This window comes from Aythya ferina, assembly GCF_964211825.1.
Source record: "Aythya ferina genome assembly, chromosome: 3".
Taxonomy (NCBI): domain Eukaryota; kingdom Metazoa; phylum Chordata; class Aves; order Anseriformes; family Anatidae; genus Aythya; species Aythya ferina.
Window position 1 is genome coordinate 74991821 of NC_140298.1, and position 16691 is coordinate 75008511.

At 39.1% G+C, this 16691-nt stretch overlaps 1 protein-coding gene across 2 annotated transcripts in view; it reads left to right on the forward strand.

Moving 5' to 3' along the window:
- The window catches only part of RFX6 (regulatory factor X6), a 36252-nt gene extending 27901 nt beyond the window's left edge, over nucleotides 1–8351 (forward strand). For both annotated transcript variants that reach the window (XM_084516103.1, XM_084516104.1), the window contains 6 exons: nucleotides 1299–1416; nucleotides 2527–2649; nucleotides 4040–4249; nucleotides 4775–5284; nucleotides 6296–6514; nucleotides 7687–8351. In XM_084516103.1, the coding sequence (XP_084372229.1) occupies nucleotides 1299–1416; nucleotides 2527–2649; nucleotides 4040–4249; nucleotides 4775–5284; nucleotides 6296–6514; nucleotides 7687–7853 (1347 nt within the window). In that variant the 3' untranslated portion in view covers nucleotides 7854–8351. The remainder of the gene's footprint in view (nucleotides 1–1298; nucleotides 1417–2526; nucleotides 2650–4039; nucleotides 4250–4774; nucleotides 5285–6295; nucleotides 6515–7686) is intronic.
- Nucleotides 8352–16691: the final 8340 nt, after the last annotated feature.

Consider the following 16691-nt stretch of genomic DNA (forward strand, 5'->3'; position numbering starts at 1 on the left):
CAGAAAAAGATGAAAGCGTTTTTAGCTTTTAAGGTGCTTAACTTGGAAATTGAGACTTTTGGTGGGATTTTTTTCCCTGATTTACAAGATGCTTTCTCATCACAAGTATTTTATATGGATGTAGTTATAAATGATTACACTATGGTTCAGAACAAAGTGAGTTCTCAGTTATAGCTCAAGGAAGAGATATTAACCTAATTTGCAACACTAATTAATGTAAAGTAGCAGAAAGAAATGTTACACATGATATTGCTTACTACTAACCCTAAAGACTGGTCTTCACATCAGGTACTGTTCTGTCTGGAAATTAAATGTTATCTTGATATGAATGGGTGCAAGAGGCAGAGGCAATGCAGTTAGCTTTGACTGGCTTGCAGAAGAGTTCCTCTGCCACCTACAGAAGTGGGCATGTCATTTTCCCTTTCTTCACCTGTTTTCCCAAATTTCAGTGGAGAGTCATATCTTCTTTCTTTCTAAAGCAGTCTGAATTTACTAATATTTACTGTCATATGCTAGCAGCACAGTGAGGTGCTTTGGGTGAGTCAGGGCAACAAAACCCAACCAAGTCTTCACATGCACTTGCCTAGACACAAAATTCCCAGTGAAGCTGAGCAATCACAGCTTGTTTTAGAACTGAATGATTACAGTCCAGAATTAATTCCACAATTTTAAAACACAATTCTGAATAAACAGACCAGGCAGAAACATTGAAGCCCTCTCCTATTCAGCATCTTCTATTTAGTACTGTATTATTAAAGTTAACAGGTATGTTTCTTAGCATTGTTTTCCTGTAGTTAGGGGCAAGAAATACCAGCAAGTCCTCAGGAGTCTAGATCTACTAAGTAGGAGCTAATCATTTACAGAACATTGAATTACAGAGACTAATTTTTGTTCCCTGTGGAATAACATGGCACTAGAGGGTGTTTTGTTGTTGTTTTTGTTTTCTTTTTGCTCTGTATACCCATATATTTACAGAACAATTTGCCATCTTCAGTATTAGAATGTAAGCTAATTTATGTTTTCAGAGCACAGCCAGAACCCAAGTGGTAAACAGTTTGCTTCATCTAACATGGTCAGAGCTCTACTCTGTTTGCACTGTAAAGAGTGAATGCTGCTGTTTACCACTTTAGGACATGTGTTATGAAAACAGTTTGATTCAGGCAGCTTGATCTACTCTACCACATTAGCCTGAGTCAAGAACTCCTTGAACTCTCAAGAATATTCAATTCTCCTTTATCCTCTCCTATGTAGAAAGCAAGTTAGCATACCTACAATATTTTACTACTTCTGTCTTTCAGGCAAGCAAGCAAAATGGGAGGTCATTAAAGAAGAGGGCTCAAGACTTTCTTCTAAAATGGAGTTTTTTTGGTGCTCGGGTGATGCATAACCTAACTCTAAACAACGCATCAAGTTTTGGTACCTGGACTTCGTAAAAACACTCATATTTTGTACATAAGTGCTGGCATTTATCTACCTTCCACTACTTCCTCAGCAGAGAAGCCTGTCATAGTCTAAAGATTCTTTGATCAAAGCCACAAATACTGTGTAATGTGCTTTTCAAACTAACATTTTACAGTAAATGGTAGCAGTAACTTATTGGTGATCTGTGTCACATGTTCATTTTCTGAAAGTATTTTTCTTTTGAATTGTTGTTTGATACTGCTTTGCCATTTAAGAGCTAGAAGCTGTGTTTTGATATGGCACTGGAGCTATAACTATGTATCTCAGTAGAAGACTGAAGATTTAAATTACTAGTTTTACATGTGGACCAGTTTGGTAAAACAAACAAACAAACAAAGAAACAAAAAATTGCTGTTCTTGTGCAGGATTTGTTTTCATAATAGCACAATGAATTTGGTAGGTTGCTGGTGTTATTTAATTCTGGGTTCAGCAGACATTTAATTCGACAGTATTTGTGGTTTTAAAAATTAAGGTTCACAGGTCCATCCTTAGAAATGTTTGGCTGGGGAATTCTCAGAATATTTTTTAAAATAGAAAATGTTAGAGAAAATTAAATCAATTTTAAATCCAGTACATCATTTCCCAAGTTGTCTTTGTAGTTTTAGGTACATAATTATCTAAAATTCAGAGGCTATTTGAAATAGCTGTAAGGACAGACACATTTTTAATGTCATATATCCTTGAAATGAGGCCAAAGACTTCACCAGTTATTGTCTGGTTATTTAGCACAAGGCAAACAGAAATAGAGAAGAGGCATTCTGGCAGACTTCAGCCTTATCTAGCTCCACTGTGTGCCCTCTTCAAGTATAAAGCATGTCTCACTTTCATCAGTATTTTTCTTTGATGTAATTAGTGGTCAAATAGCCTACAGGACAGTAAACAATTGAGCTAGGTGGGCCAGTGCAAAGAGAGATTAGAGCTAGAAGTTAGGCACTATTCCTTGTTGGTCTTGCCAGGTCATTTAAAGTCCACAATTATTTGTTTGTTTCACCAGCTTCTTGTAGAGTGGTGAGAGATGGTCACAAAGATAACTCAGCTACTCTCTCTCTCTTTCTCCTCCAAAAGGTTCTTTTCATTTGGTCCGCATGCTACTAGATGAGTACATCCTGCTTGCCATGGAGACACAGTTCAATAATGACAAAGAACAAGAACTCCAGAATCTACTAGACAAATACATGAAGAATTTAGGTAACTAGAGCTTGTTTCTTTTGAATGTGTTCCTGCATTTTTAGAATTTTGCATATTTGTTGAACTTTAAGCAAAAGCAGCCTTACAGTCTTCTGAAGGTGTAGTTCTACGTGACATTGTCAAATTCACCTGAAAAGGTTGTGAACATTCACTCGGCAATTTATTCCCACTGTCAACCATGATTCACTTAATAATGTTCTGTGGGAATGTGAATACACAGGGTTACTGAAGTGATCTTGGGTGCTTCAAACACTTTAGTGGATGCAACTGAAGGACCACAAACTGCAGTGTGAAAAGAAGTAAAATAGAGAGAGCAGGAATTCTCAATCCAGTTTTTCTGCCAAAGCTGAAATATGTAATTACACCTTGAACTAGGAATGTATTAAATGTTAACAAAATGTGAATGTCCCTGCAAGACTGGAACACAAGTTGGAACCCTACTTAGCATCTGACTGAAGTATTTACTATGTGAAAGAAAAACAAAAAGAGCTTAAAATAGTATCTTATATATTTTCCAGCTACCAGGCTTCTTCAGAATTAGACAGTTTGAAGACATATGCTCCAGGTCTTTTATAAGAAATGGATCAAATTCTGGTTCAAGTTAATCCCCCAAAATGCAATGGAACTCCACTGGGTTCTGTTGAATCACTTTTGATTGACATTAACATCTGTAATCAGTTCTTACGTCTTTGGTTGTTGTTACTCTAAATCTGCATTTTGCTGCAAGAAACTTGCATAGGATTTATCTGAGAGTAGATGGATGCACTTTTTATTTTAAATCATCCTTCAGGAAATTCCTTGTCCTGTGTAGCAATTGCCTTCTCCTTGAACGCTTAGGTGAAGTGCTTGAAACCAGAGGGTGAAGTTACGGTTTCCACTGGAAAATAGCAAAATTTCCACTGATTTTATCAGTATTCTGCAGAAAAATGAAGAACAACCGAGTATAACAAATGCTTTTTTCTATACGTCTGTATGAAAACAAACAGACTTCAAGCATTCTAAAACTCCAATTGTTGATTCTTCAGGCTGAAGTATCATGAGCCTTAGCGTAATTTGCTTGACTTCATTGCTGACATTTATTACAAGGAAATAAATTTGATCCATGTCTTTACTATGATGACTTCAGTAAGGAGCTGATAACACCAAGAGCATCTATTTTGTAGATCTGTGGTCGGGGAATATAATTCAGACAGTTCCTCTGGGAAGATCAAGAGTAGAGCATATTTGTTTTTGACTGCATGCAAAAGATGGAGGCTTCCCTGGGTTTTAAAATAAGCAAGTGAAGTCATGAACAGATCAGGCAGTTCATGTGCTGCCTATATACTAGTGTTTAATTTATGTGCAATGAGCGCTCAAAACAGCCACCAACACTTTTCACTTACTCTTCCAGATGCAAGCAAAGCCACCTTCACTGCATCTCCCAGCTCATGCTTCCTAGCAAATCGTAACAAAGCTGCTCCTCTGACCGGTGACACTTCAGTCAAAAATGAGTGCCTAGCAGAGCAAACCTATGTGTCCTTGTCAGCTAGCCAGCCCAGCACTGTACCTTCAGGTCTGAATCCTTTTGCCACAGGAGACAGTGAAAATATGCAGCTGACAGGTATGTATCTGTTCTCCTAATCTCTCTTTCTCATATTTGCTTCTTACTCTTTCAGACTACAGTATCACATTACTGTAAGAGTAACAATGACCATATGTATTTCTGAGGACCTCTAGTAAATAACATTTCATGAACTCATCTTCTGCACTGATTCATGGAAGGGGGTAACTGTAGAGCCCTGCCAGTAAGAGATCCTCTTGGTACAGTGGTAAAAAATATCCTACATGTCATAGCTTGATGAGTTCTTGTGAGGTGTGAACCAACAACATCTTGAGAGCACAAGGCTTGTATCTGCTGGAATTTCACACTGAATGTGGAAGCCTCCAATCTGGAAAATGAAATTGGGAAGTTTCCTAGCCCTAAACCATGAATTAAAGAACCAGCATTGTATGAGTGGGAGCCAATGCTGTAAAGGTTTCAGATGGTAACATGCACTTCACCAGTGGATTAGTGTCTTAACACATTCCGTGTACTCAGCAGTACTGCAATAGTAACACTACTGATGGCTAATGTTTATTATTCCAGGTCAGATGGAGTTGTCTGAAAGCACTGGTCACCTGATGACTCCACCCATTTCACCCGCCCTGGTCAGCCGAGGAAGTGTTATCAACCAGGGGCCGATGGCTGTGAGACCTCCAAGTGTAGGCCCGGTGTTATCCACACATTCACAGTGCTCTTCCTACTCAGAACCCCTTTATCAGACTTTGTCACAAACTAATCAGAATTACTATGGAAACAATTCCAACTACCAGGCTATGTTCAGAACTCAGGCCCATTCCACGCCAGGAGTTTACCACCACAGAGCAGAGCACAGCCGATTCAATGCATTAAGTGAACAGCAGTTCTCCAGAGACTACTTCAACAACAGTTGTGCTGTATCTCCATACAGTGCCAGATCTCCTTCCAGCTATGGTCCCTCATCCATGCCTCAGGACACTCACAGTATGCAGTTTCTGAATACAGGAAGCTTCAATTTCTTGAGCAACTCAGTGTCTACTTGTCCAGGAGCAACTTATGCCCCTAATGCTTCCAACGGTACTAATATATACAAATATATTTTATTTTTCTCTTCTGTTTCTCTTTCTTTGCCGGAGTGAAAGAATCTTTCTATGCTTTCCCCTATGGAAGCATTTTTTCTGCTCTTACTTATACCTTCCCATTTTCCACTTCTTTGATGGCACACATAGATTGCAAAGCAGCTTAACGAGCTACTTCAGGATTTATTTTCCTCTGGGGAATCCTCAGTTTGCCTCAAATGCCTCTGTTGCACCTATGTCAATCTTCTTCTAGTACCATTGCTGTGTCTTGCACAAAGGAAGCAAAACCAGGATGCCTTTGTGATTAGCAATCTCGTGAACAGTCCCCAGAACACCTACTCTGAAGCAGAGCAGGCATAAGATAACTTACTTTGGGGATCAGCATAGTGGGCCATTCTAATCACGGGGTCAAGATGGTGAAAGAGAAATTAATAAAAATTTGCATTAGCATTAGCTTGAGACTTTGGCCCTAATATTTCTCATTCTTCAAGTGTAAAGTTGTTGCCACAATCTGCTTCAGTGATATAGTCAGCAAAAGGCCACTCTCTTCTGGAGGAAAGACACAATGGAAATATTGCTTATATATGAAGTTTTGTATGCTGTATTACCATGCAGAATTTCTATCCATGTATATTTTCCTTGATTGTCAGCTTCAGAAGGGAGCACTGAACTCCCTTCCATGAGTTCACATGACTGATATGAGTCCATACAGTGTCTCTTCTCTCCTCTGATAACAGGCTACTCTTTAATTCTGAACTTAGAATGGAGCTGCAATTCTGTGCTGAAAGCATGACTGCACTCCTAGGATTTTTTACTCCCTTGTTACCTACCCGTCTTTTGGGTCAATCATTGCATGAGCTACTGATGTTATTAGGCTATACGTGTACATAAATAACCTTATTCTTGAGGGATTCAGCCAATAATTACCTATTCCTTTATTTTCAATAGTAATTTCGCTCTGCTGTCTTTTTTTGTCTTTTTTTTTTTTTTTTCAATTTCCTGTCAATAGGATATTATGGAAACAATATAAATTATCCAGAATCTCACAGACTTGGATCAATGGTTGATCAACATGTTTCTGTAATCAGCAGTGTAAGTAGCATTCGATCATTGCCATCATACAATGATATACATGATCCACTGAATATCTTGGATGACAGCGGAAGAAAACAAACAGGCTCATACTACACAGAGTCCCCACCTTCTATTGTCTGTCGGACTCCTATGCGTAAGTATATCCAGTACTGAGGAACAGCTATGAACTGTTTGGCATCTTAACAAGTGCTGAGAGTTAAACTGTAGCTCACATACACCACATTTAAGATGCAATATAGAGATGAAACAGCTAATACATCCACCTGGAATGTACCATAAGATATTGTTTCCTTAAAATTGCAGGGCAGTGGGTTTAATAACTCTTTGTTCCTGTTAAGAGGGCTGTGATATGTTGTCCATGAGGATTGTAATGGCTGGCCTGAACTGCAGGAAAATTGATATTAGGAAACATTTTCTAACTGTTAAGTGAGCTAATAATGAAGTGGGGTCCTCTAAGGGCTCTTTATGATCCTCTCTGTCAAGCAGATCAAATGAACCCTACGTCAGGGAAGTTTACATACATATTTCCTGTAGTATACTCCCTTTCTGTCCTATGCTTCAACAACCATGTGCATTAGGCAAATCTCCTACTGACAGTGAATTTTAGGTGAAATTACCTAATTTGGTATGTGTATCAAACAAATGGTAGCTGAGTTTGCTTTTATATTGCCAAAGTGCTTACAAGTATTGCTTGGAAGATGTAAACTAGGGCATAGCCTGTTCATTTCTCCTCAAGGTTACCTCTTTCTACTACTTACCTGTTAAGCATGCACAGAAGATCAGTCATTACTTGAAATTTTATGTCTCTGCAAGAATTCAATAGTCAGTTCTTTTAAGGATGCTAAAGAAGGGGAAAAAGACAGCACCATGCTGAAGGGATTGTGCCCACCAAGCACAGTCTGTGTTGTATTCTGTGTTGATATGTTCCACGTGTTGACAGTGGTACCATCAGTGAATATGGACCTGAATGATGCAAGATATGGAATAATGAATATAGCAAATGTAAATAGCTTAGCACTAGAAGATGGCTTATACTCAGCCTGTAATTGTCAGGCCTGTAGCAGGATTTTTAGCTGAGTTCATTGACATGTGATTTTGACCTATACCCTGACGGTTTGAGGAGCCACTGAAGAAAAATTATAGAAGTATAAGTAAATTGAGTGAAGTGTAAGACTGTTGAAATTTCAGTCCTTCAGATGATGCACCTGGTAGATAAGTGCTTCCATCAGATTAAATTGTACCGTGTTTTTTGTTAAATAAAATAGATAGAAAACTTGCAGTGATGATAACCTTTTTTCCCCACAGCTTCAAACATGCAAACCACATCTTCTTCCCAGTGTATGTATGGCACGTCTGGTCAGTTCCCTCCTCAAGAAAATATGGAGTCTCATGGCCCACCAAGCAGAGAGATGGTATCATCTTTACCACCAATCAACACAGTCTTCATGGGAGCAGCTGCTGGGGGAACCTGAACTGGGACAGACATGTCAGTGCCTTAAGCTTACTTTCCAAATTCAGACATGAAGGCTATGATGACAATCTTTTTATGCTGATGAATTAGAAAAGTATTATACATAGGTGTAAAAAGAGCCATTTTAGAGATATTAGCACCCCTCCACATGGAAAAGAAGCTATATTCAGATTGTGTCGTGCTTGTGAATCACTCAGGATTGGTTTCATTACAGCTTTTAAGCCAGAAATTCAGGGTGAGCATAAAGAACCAGTGATTCTTGAAAGCAAGACTAAGTTGTAAAGAAATGATTACATCTCTTCCTAATTTATTAAAAATGCTATTTTAGTCTTTCACTTATATCTTTTTATATAAAAATGTTTATTTAATGCCTGTGTTGCTCATTATTTATTAGGACCGCAGAGTAACTGTTTACTTTCTCTTATTTGACAAAATTGTCAAATGTATGTATCCTACCTCCTATGGAAATGTTTACAAGGTCAATTTTTACTGTTTTAAATGAAACTAAACAAAATTCTTTTTTTTTCTTTCTTTTTTTTTTTTTTTTCTTTTTTACCTGTGTTGTGCTCTGGAAAGTCAATTTCAAATGTCTAGTGCCTACTTGTATAAGTGAAAGTCCTCAGGAAATAAATAAAACATATTGTGGGATTTTTTTTCTTTTAAAATGGACCACTTTCTCTTAAAATAAAACCAACAAAACATGCGGATATTATAAGCTAAATAATTTCAGTGGCCTGCTACTGTAGCGGGATAGCTGAAACAAATGAAACTATGCCACAAAATGTCATGGGATTTTGATATTACTTGTAGTATGAGCAACAAATTTCTACTGGTGGAAATCCACAAAAAGATGTTCATTGACTTTCATGGGTATAAGATAACTGTGTATATTCAGCCCCAAAGTAGTAAAGATGATCAAAAAATTTTGCAACCCTCCAGATCCACTGTTTTAATTACAAATATTTTACAAGTGCCATGATATTCTACATATAAATAATTCATTTATGTATTTTTTGAAGAAGCCAGGTGAAGAATATTTACTTAATGATATTGAAGAGGACAGAGAAAAGAATATACATATAAAATAAGCTTCTTGCTACACATCCATGAAACTACAGATGTTATTTTATAATCAGATGGACCCAACATTAGATTTAAATTTGAATTTAAATGCAGCCTTCTGAATTGAGCCTATTTAATGTCCATGTTCCTTCCATGTTTTCTGTAATGAAGAGTCTGACCACAGGGGGAAAAAAAAAAAAAAGTAATAAAGAACATTGATAGGGTTTGCTAATGAATAATTCATGATGTGAAATATTTGATGCAGAATTGAGACACCATAGTTCAGTAATTAAGATGAAGACTCCAGCTCAATCGCTTCTTAATTCAGGGTGAAGTCTTATGTTGCAACCAAAAATGCTCTACTGATGCAGGAAAGTTTTGGTTTCAACAAAAATTCTCAATGATATTTTGTGGTAATATGAGCAAATATTTATTGGGCAGGGCTTTACAGCAAGTGAAGTAACTACTGCAAAAGAGTTATTGCTTCATAATTATTCAAAACAAGAATAAATTCTCCTAAATTCAGGATCTCCATCTACACTGGTCAACACAGATTTCATCTGTTGTTAGTGCAAAGATCCCTCCCATTCCAAGTGGGATAAAATGGGGAAGGGAAGTAGAAAGGGAAGAGATATCCCTGTTCTAAACTACTTGGCTCCCTCTGCTGACAAATGGCACGGCCTAATTACTTTAAACTGGAAACTCCTAGATCATTGAATTTATGAGAGTAAATATGTATAATTTAGAGGAAGTAGGCAACCACTAGCAGAGGGGGTTTTAGTCCATCAGGTCCTACATAAAAAGCACAGTTGGTGGCATATAGTGACTCATATGTAATTTATATGCGTCATTTTCTCTTTTTTTTTTTTTTCATGTGAGCCATTTTGCATTGGGGCTTTTTTTTTTTTTTTCTTTTTTTGGGTGGGGCATAAACTACATTATCTGCTCTGCTCTTTATCTGAGATAAGAAACAACAGCCTTAAATGTGCCGATTCTCATGATGGCTGCAAAACTCAGAGTACCATGAAGTATCACACTGTTGTAAATTTCAGTCCATTATAAACAACAAAGAGCAGGGAAAAAAAAAAAATCTAATATTCAAATAGCCAGTTAAGAGGAGTCTCTCACAGAGTCACATAATAAGGAAAAAACATGATAAATGTATCTAACAAAACCAAATGAGAAATGTCCATCTTATGATCAGTTCAGTCGAATATGTGGTTTGATGAATGGAGTAAGTTTTATCTGTGGGAAACACAATCACTCACAGCTTTTGGGGATACCCCATGGGAAGATTCTTACTTTTGGATGTGTGGCAGCATTATAGTAAAATAACATTAAGAATTAATGGAGTGGCCACTTGGTGCTCTGCATTACTCAGTTCAGTTAGTTACACTTTTGTACATGCATTAATATATTGTTTCTAATATATGCATGCAAGGAAATCTGAGATTTAAAAAAAATGTAGATATTGATCACAACCAGTGTCAAATGAATATTACTGAAAAGTGGATCTTTTTGGTGTTTGTTTTGTTTTTCCATGAGAAGGAAAAACAACAAGTGAAATCCTTCTGATCTATTTGCCAATACCCTATATAAAGTCTCAGTTAGTTTTGGCATTAGGGTTAACTTCAGGGGTTGGGTCAACATGGAGTTGAGACCATGAGTAAATATTAGATTTAGAAGCATCAAGCTCAGCTTAAAACTGCTGCTTACAGAGACTCACAAAATGTGCTTAGTTCTAAATGAAATAAAATACAGACCTAATCTATTAATATAGATTAATCTATTAATATAGATTAATATTATAGTTAGAAGTAAAATTTACTTTGTCAGAAAGTGGTGAAATGTGCATTTAGCAGGGACTGTTGAACTCATATGAAACCTGTTTCCAGACCAACAACCTAGATATAATTTTTTCAAGGTCTAGTCTTAAAAGTAAACTTCAAGTTGATTTGAAGTTTACATCTGGAGATGAAAGAAGATGGGCCCTTTAGGTTAAAGTCAGGCCTAGAAGAAACTTTCTAAGTGAGAATAACTTGAGGAAAGCTCTGCAGGAGGATCTGGATAGGCTGCACCGATGGGCTGAGGTCAACTGCATGAAGTTCAACAAGGCCAAGTGCTGGGTCCTGCACCTGGGGCGCAATAACCCCAAGCAGAGCTATAGGCTGGGAGAGGAATGGTTGGAGAGCTGCCAGGCAGAGAAGGACCTGGGAGTGATGGTGGGTAGTTGGCTGAATATGAGCCAGCAGTGTGCTCAGCTGGCCAAGAAGGCCAACGGCATCCTGGCTTGTATCAGGAACAGTGTGACCAGCAGGGCTAGGGAGGTGATCGTCCCCCTGTACTCAGCTCTGGTGAGGCCGCACCTCGAGTACTGTGTTCAGTTTTGGGACCCTTGCTACAAGAAGGACGTCGAGGTGCTTGAGCGGGTGCAGAGAAGGGCGACGAAGCTGGTGAGGGGCCTGGAGAACAAGTCCTACGAGGAGCGGCTGAGGGAGCTGGGCTTGTTCAGCCTGGAGAAGAGGAGGCTCAGGGGCGACCTTATCGCTCTCTATAGGTACCTCAAGGGAGGCTGCAGCGAGGTGGGGGTTGGTTTGTTCTCCCACGTGCCTGGTGACAGGACGAGGGGGAATGGGCTTAAGTTGAGCCAGGGGACTTTTAGGTTAGAGGTTAGGAAGAACTTCTTTACTGAAAGGGTTGTGAGGCATTGGAACAGGCTGCCCAGGGAAGTGGTGGAGTCACCATCCCTGGAAGTCTTCAAAAGACGTTTAGATGTAGAGCTTAGGGATATGGTTTAGTGGGGACTGCTAGCGTTAGGTCAGAGGTTGGACTCGATGATCTTGAGGTCTCTTCCAACCTAGAAATTCTGTGATTCTGTGATTCTGTGAGGTTCTAGCTGATGGAGACCATATTGTCAACCACAAGTCTGAGGCTGGCACAGGGGAATTTAAAGTCATGGCTGGGGTTCAGGCCAGCCAAAACAAATGAATCTGAACTAATTATGAATTTAAGATTAGTTAGAGCCTTAAAATTACTAAAAGCCACAGACACAGTCATTAGCTTCATCTAAGAGTTGGAATAAAAAGCTAGGCCTGGATCAGTAACAGTGTGAGCTAGGATCAGTGTTAAGTCTAGGAGGCATTCCAGAAAAGGGAGAGCAGCTTCCAAAATGTGAGTCTTGGAGTAAATTCTAATGTTATGTCTGGGCTAGTGACTGGCTTTACACTTAGATAGGCTTCAATTTAGGACTGGGGTTTAGATTACCTTAACCTGGTAAACCCAAATTACTTGCAAGCCTGAAAGAAGTCATCAAGCCAGAATAAGGGTCGTTGTCAATGTGGTAGTTTAGCTATACATAACTGACAGGGTATAAGCTTAGGTACATGTATATGGTTAGATTTTGGTTTAGGGTCTGATCTTTCTGAAGTTTTAATACAGGACAGACAATATTGACGGAGGAACTCAGTCTATTCCTGGAGCTGTAAAGAGCTTTTAAATTAGTTTCAAGTCTATTTTACTTAAACATTCATAGAATCATAGAACATAGAATGGCTTGAGTTGGAAGGGACCTTAAAGATCAACTAGTTCCAACACCCTGCCATGGCAGGGATGCCACCCACGAGATCAAGATGGCCAAGCCCCCATCCAACCTGGCCTTGAGCACTTCCAGGGATGAGGCATCCACAGCTTCTCTGGGCAACCTGTGACAGTGCCTCACTACACCTTCCAGTGAAGAATTTCTTCCTAATGTCTAATCTAAATCTACCCTCATGTAGTTTAAGACCATTCCCCCTTGCCCTATAATTATCTACCATAGTAAAGAGTCCTTATCCACCCTTTTTATAAGACCCCTTTAAGTATTGAAAGACCTCAGTGAGGTCTCCCTGGAAGGTCTCTCTTCTCCAGGCTGAACACCCCCAGCTCTCCCAGCCTTTCTTCATAGGAGAGAGAAATGTTGTTTAAAGGAACCATGTAGGTATTTTAAGGGAAAAAGCTGAACCTAGATATAAGTTACTAAAGTCAGCTTTACTGAGATTTGGGGATATTGCTGCAAGGACCCACCTGGTTACATTATCCACACTTGTGTGCTAGATCTGTCATGAGCACAAATTGGAAATCTAATTGCACAGGCAGCCATAGAATTTTGATTGTGGCAAGGGTATTAATAGGTTAATGTTGCAAACAGAGAAAAATGTGTGGATGTGTAAATATAATATCAGGAACTGTAAATGGATGCAAAGAAAAATATCAGAACAAGAAGAGAAGTTGATACCATAAGGTCTGATAAGCAGTGTTCCTGGGGAGTTAAAGCAGAGGTCTGGAGAACAAGAAAATTATTCTGGGTGTTTCTCAGAAGATGAGCATAGCCATGAAGAATTACAGGATCAAAGAAAATACCAGGTTTGTTTGTAATTTTAAAATGTGAGTGATTGATGCTGGAGGCTGGCTTGTTTTACTTTTTTTTTTTTTTTTTTTTTTTTTTTTTTTTTCCCTCCTTGATTTCAAGGAAGATCAAATTTGGGTTTAGGCTGAATAATTCTGACAAAAAGTAATGCCACATTCTTCATCATAATCCCCTAAATCATTTATTAAAATGAGGAAGGTTGCTGATCTGTGCTGTTCAGAGCACTCTCCATTCAAACACCCTCAAACTAAAAGTACTTGGAATCCAAAGTTCGTATATTGCCATTACATCGTGATTGCAAGTAGACAGTAGAGAACTGGGCAGATTATCTCCTATTTTTTTCCATTATAAAGACCTCATGTGGAAAATCCTGTCAGAAAATCCCCACTTTTAAAACTGGCTTTTTGGTTTTTAATTTCAACAAAATAAAATGACTGTGGGAAACAAAATAGATTTCCATCACAAGTTAAAAACTTGCAGTAAATTATATGAATCTGAAAAAAAAACAGAGGGAGAAAAATAATTTTCCAAGTTGCTCCTGAGCTCATTACCTTCCCATCCAATGCTATAACCAGAGGCATGCTCCATCCGTCTATCTCCAAGAGAGAAAGAAGAGCTCTGCCCAGAGTCTCAATGCCAGCCATTCATGGAGACCAGAAATCACCCTCATGATAAGGAAGTCAGAGCCACTCAGCCTCTTCACTGCTCCTACAAACATTTTTGGTCATGTGAGTTATGTTGAATGTTTCCTTCCTATGACATTTAGCACCTCTGGAATCCCAGATAAATTAAACATCCTTCAGTGTTTTCAGAGCAGCTCAGCACATTTCTAAAGAAGCATGGGGTGCTTTGGCACTTGGTTGGAAGATGAAGTTGGAGAATGGAAAACAACTGGTGCCTGCAAAGTAGGACTTAGAAGTCTTTACACTGGTTCTCAATGGGGGCTTCAGGAAGGAGGACAACTGGTCACTGGCTGTTTTGATATATCTATGTGCTCAGTAGCTGAAGATGCTCTGCTGGAAAAAAGGCACATTTTCCACACCCCTAGGTGAGAATGATGTCCCTTATGAAAGGACTATAGGTATCTATCTCTAGCCTCTAAAGAGATGCTGCATCATTGCTAATGATTAGACTGCAGATAATCACCATTACTGTGATGGCGAAAGACCAGGAAAGCAGGAGATCCTGCCACAAAATATGCTGCTTCCATGGTCACCACACTTTTGAAGCAATTACAAGGTTCAGCAGAATCAATTCTCACTGAGCTTGTCAACAGAGACATGAGCAGGGAGAACAGGGGAAAAGCAGGCCTGGGATCTGAAATGCAGGGAGGCAGGACATTGTGCCCATTTCATAATTAGTAACACCAGATACCATTTCTCCATATTTTGGGTCCTTCATTATTTACACAGTTTTCTTCCCATTTAACAATGCTGCATGTAGCAATGGTTACACAATTGGAAACACGTAGAAGATTATATTAGCAGTTGAACTAGGAAAATCTACTTTCCTTCCTTTTGGCTTAGTTGATTATTATCCTTGATCAAATAAAGGGCCACATGTTCATACTGCCCTTGTGCCCTGGTTGCTACAGTAGAAAGAGACATACAGTGAAATTCTGCATTTAGAGTTTGATATTATTCATCTTTTTTATTCTTGTCATATTTAATTCTTGCATCATTCAAGTTTTTTCAGAAGATGACTTTTTATGTCAGCTGTTTCTCATCAAGATACATGAAAATCACTCAAAATTTAATTAATTAAAATAATGTGTTTTAGAGTATCTACACTACAGCAAAAATACCAAGTCTATATAATACAAAGGTGAACTATAAACAGCCCTTGCTTTGTCTCTAATAGGGTCTTTCCAGGCCTCGTCTTCAGTGCAGTCAGCCTTCAGATCTAGCCCCAGTGTACAGCATCCTCTAACAGCATCTTTACTTTGACTTTACATTTTTTTTCTCAAGTAGGTGTGCCATCCACTGCCTGATAAACTGAATGTACATTAATTGTAGAGATTAATTGTAGAGATTAAGTATTACATTAATTGTAAAGATTACATGGCCAACCTCCTGGCATGCTTACGATAGCAGCTACCCAGATTCTGTCTCTTGAAGAAGAGCTGAAGGACTACCTTCAGTGCTCCAGGTGTAACAGTTCTCTTTCAATTCCACTTCTACCAACACTCATTATTGTATAATTGATAATATAAGTAATTTTAAAAGAATTTTAGAATATAGGAAGTTAGCTATACTAAGATCACGGTGTTTGCTCACTTGGAAGAAAATCAGATCTCAGGTCTTCTCAAGTTAAAGTTTACATGAAGTGGAACTGTGCCAGCAGAAGAAACTAAGGCCAAATCTGTACTGTCAGATTGGTTTGCCTCTCTGCTTTGTGGAGTGGCCTTTTCCTCTTCATTTTACACTCCATCCTGTACATGTATATCTGCTGGAGTACATCTAGGCTTCACCCCAGAGCCAAGCAGTTCCCTCTGCAGGAAAGTGGTATAAAACAAAAGTTCACCTACTCCAGGGTCTACATGTGCTCTATCTTAATGATATAAACCAGAATTTGCTCTCCAGCCCTTTAGTTTTCCAACGGTATCCTCACAGGTCTCCTGCTCTCTTCATGGAGTCAGAAATTAGGTGCACAGTACTTCTGCCAGCAGTCCTGAACCACTTGGACAAGAGTGAAGCTGAACTATGTAGGCCTGGAGCTGTGGCCCTCTCTCTTCTACCTCCCAAGCGGGTATCTGTCCCTGAATAGTACTTTTGCTCAGCAAATCCTTATGCTTAGCACCTGTTCCTCACACAGATTCCTACAGTTTTGACTCATAGGATTTCCATGTGAAACCCAAGCCTGTCCATGCATCATATGGGGACCTTAGACCCTTCAATTTATGTTGATAAGTCTGGCTGGCAACAGCCCATGCGGTAGTAATGCAGTAAGGTACATGAAAATCTTTACTCCTTTCATGGCCATGGGTCCTGCAAAGTCTCAGTGCAGTCACAGAGATGTGGGCCACACCATGAGTCCCAGCCCCAGGCTGGCTGCAGCCCTGCAACAACCCAACCAAAGAGTGTAACGCCAACCTCAAAGAAATACAGAGCCATTCAGCCAGGCAGATTGAACTGGGCATCACACATCATGTGAGCTGAAACTGGATCATGTCCAGACAGTGTGCGCTGGAGAAGGCGTGTTTTATTAACATCTGGCTATATGTTGCCTGTCCTGGGGGCTAAACTCATGATGAGAAAGATAAGCTAAAAAGTGCCCAAACATTTTTGAATATAGACTTTGGAGTCTGACTTTATTAACACTGAAGGGTGTGAAGAGCTTTTGCTACACGTGAGGATTCAATCCTTAATCCTA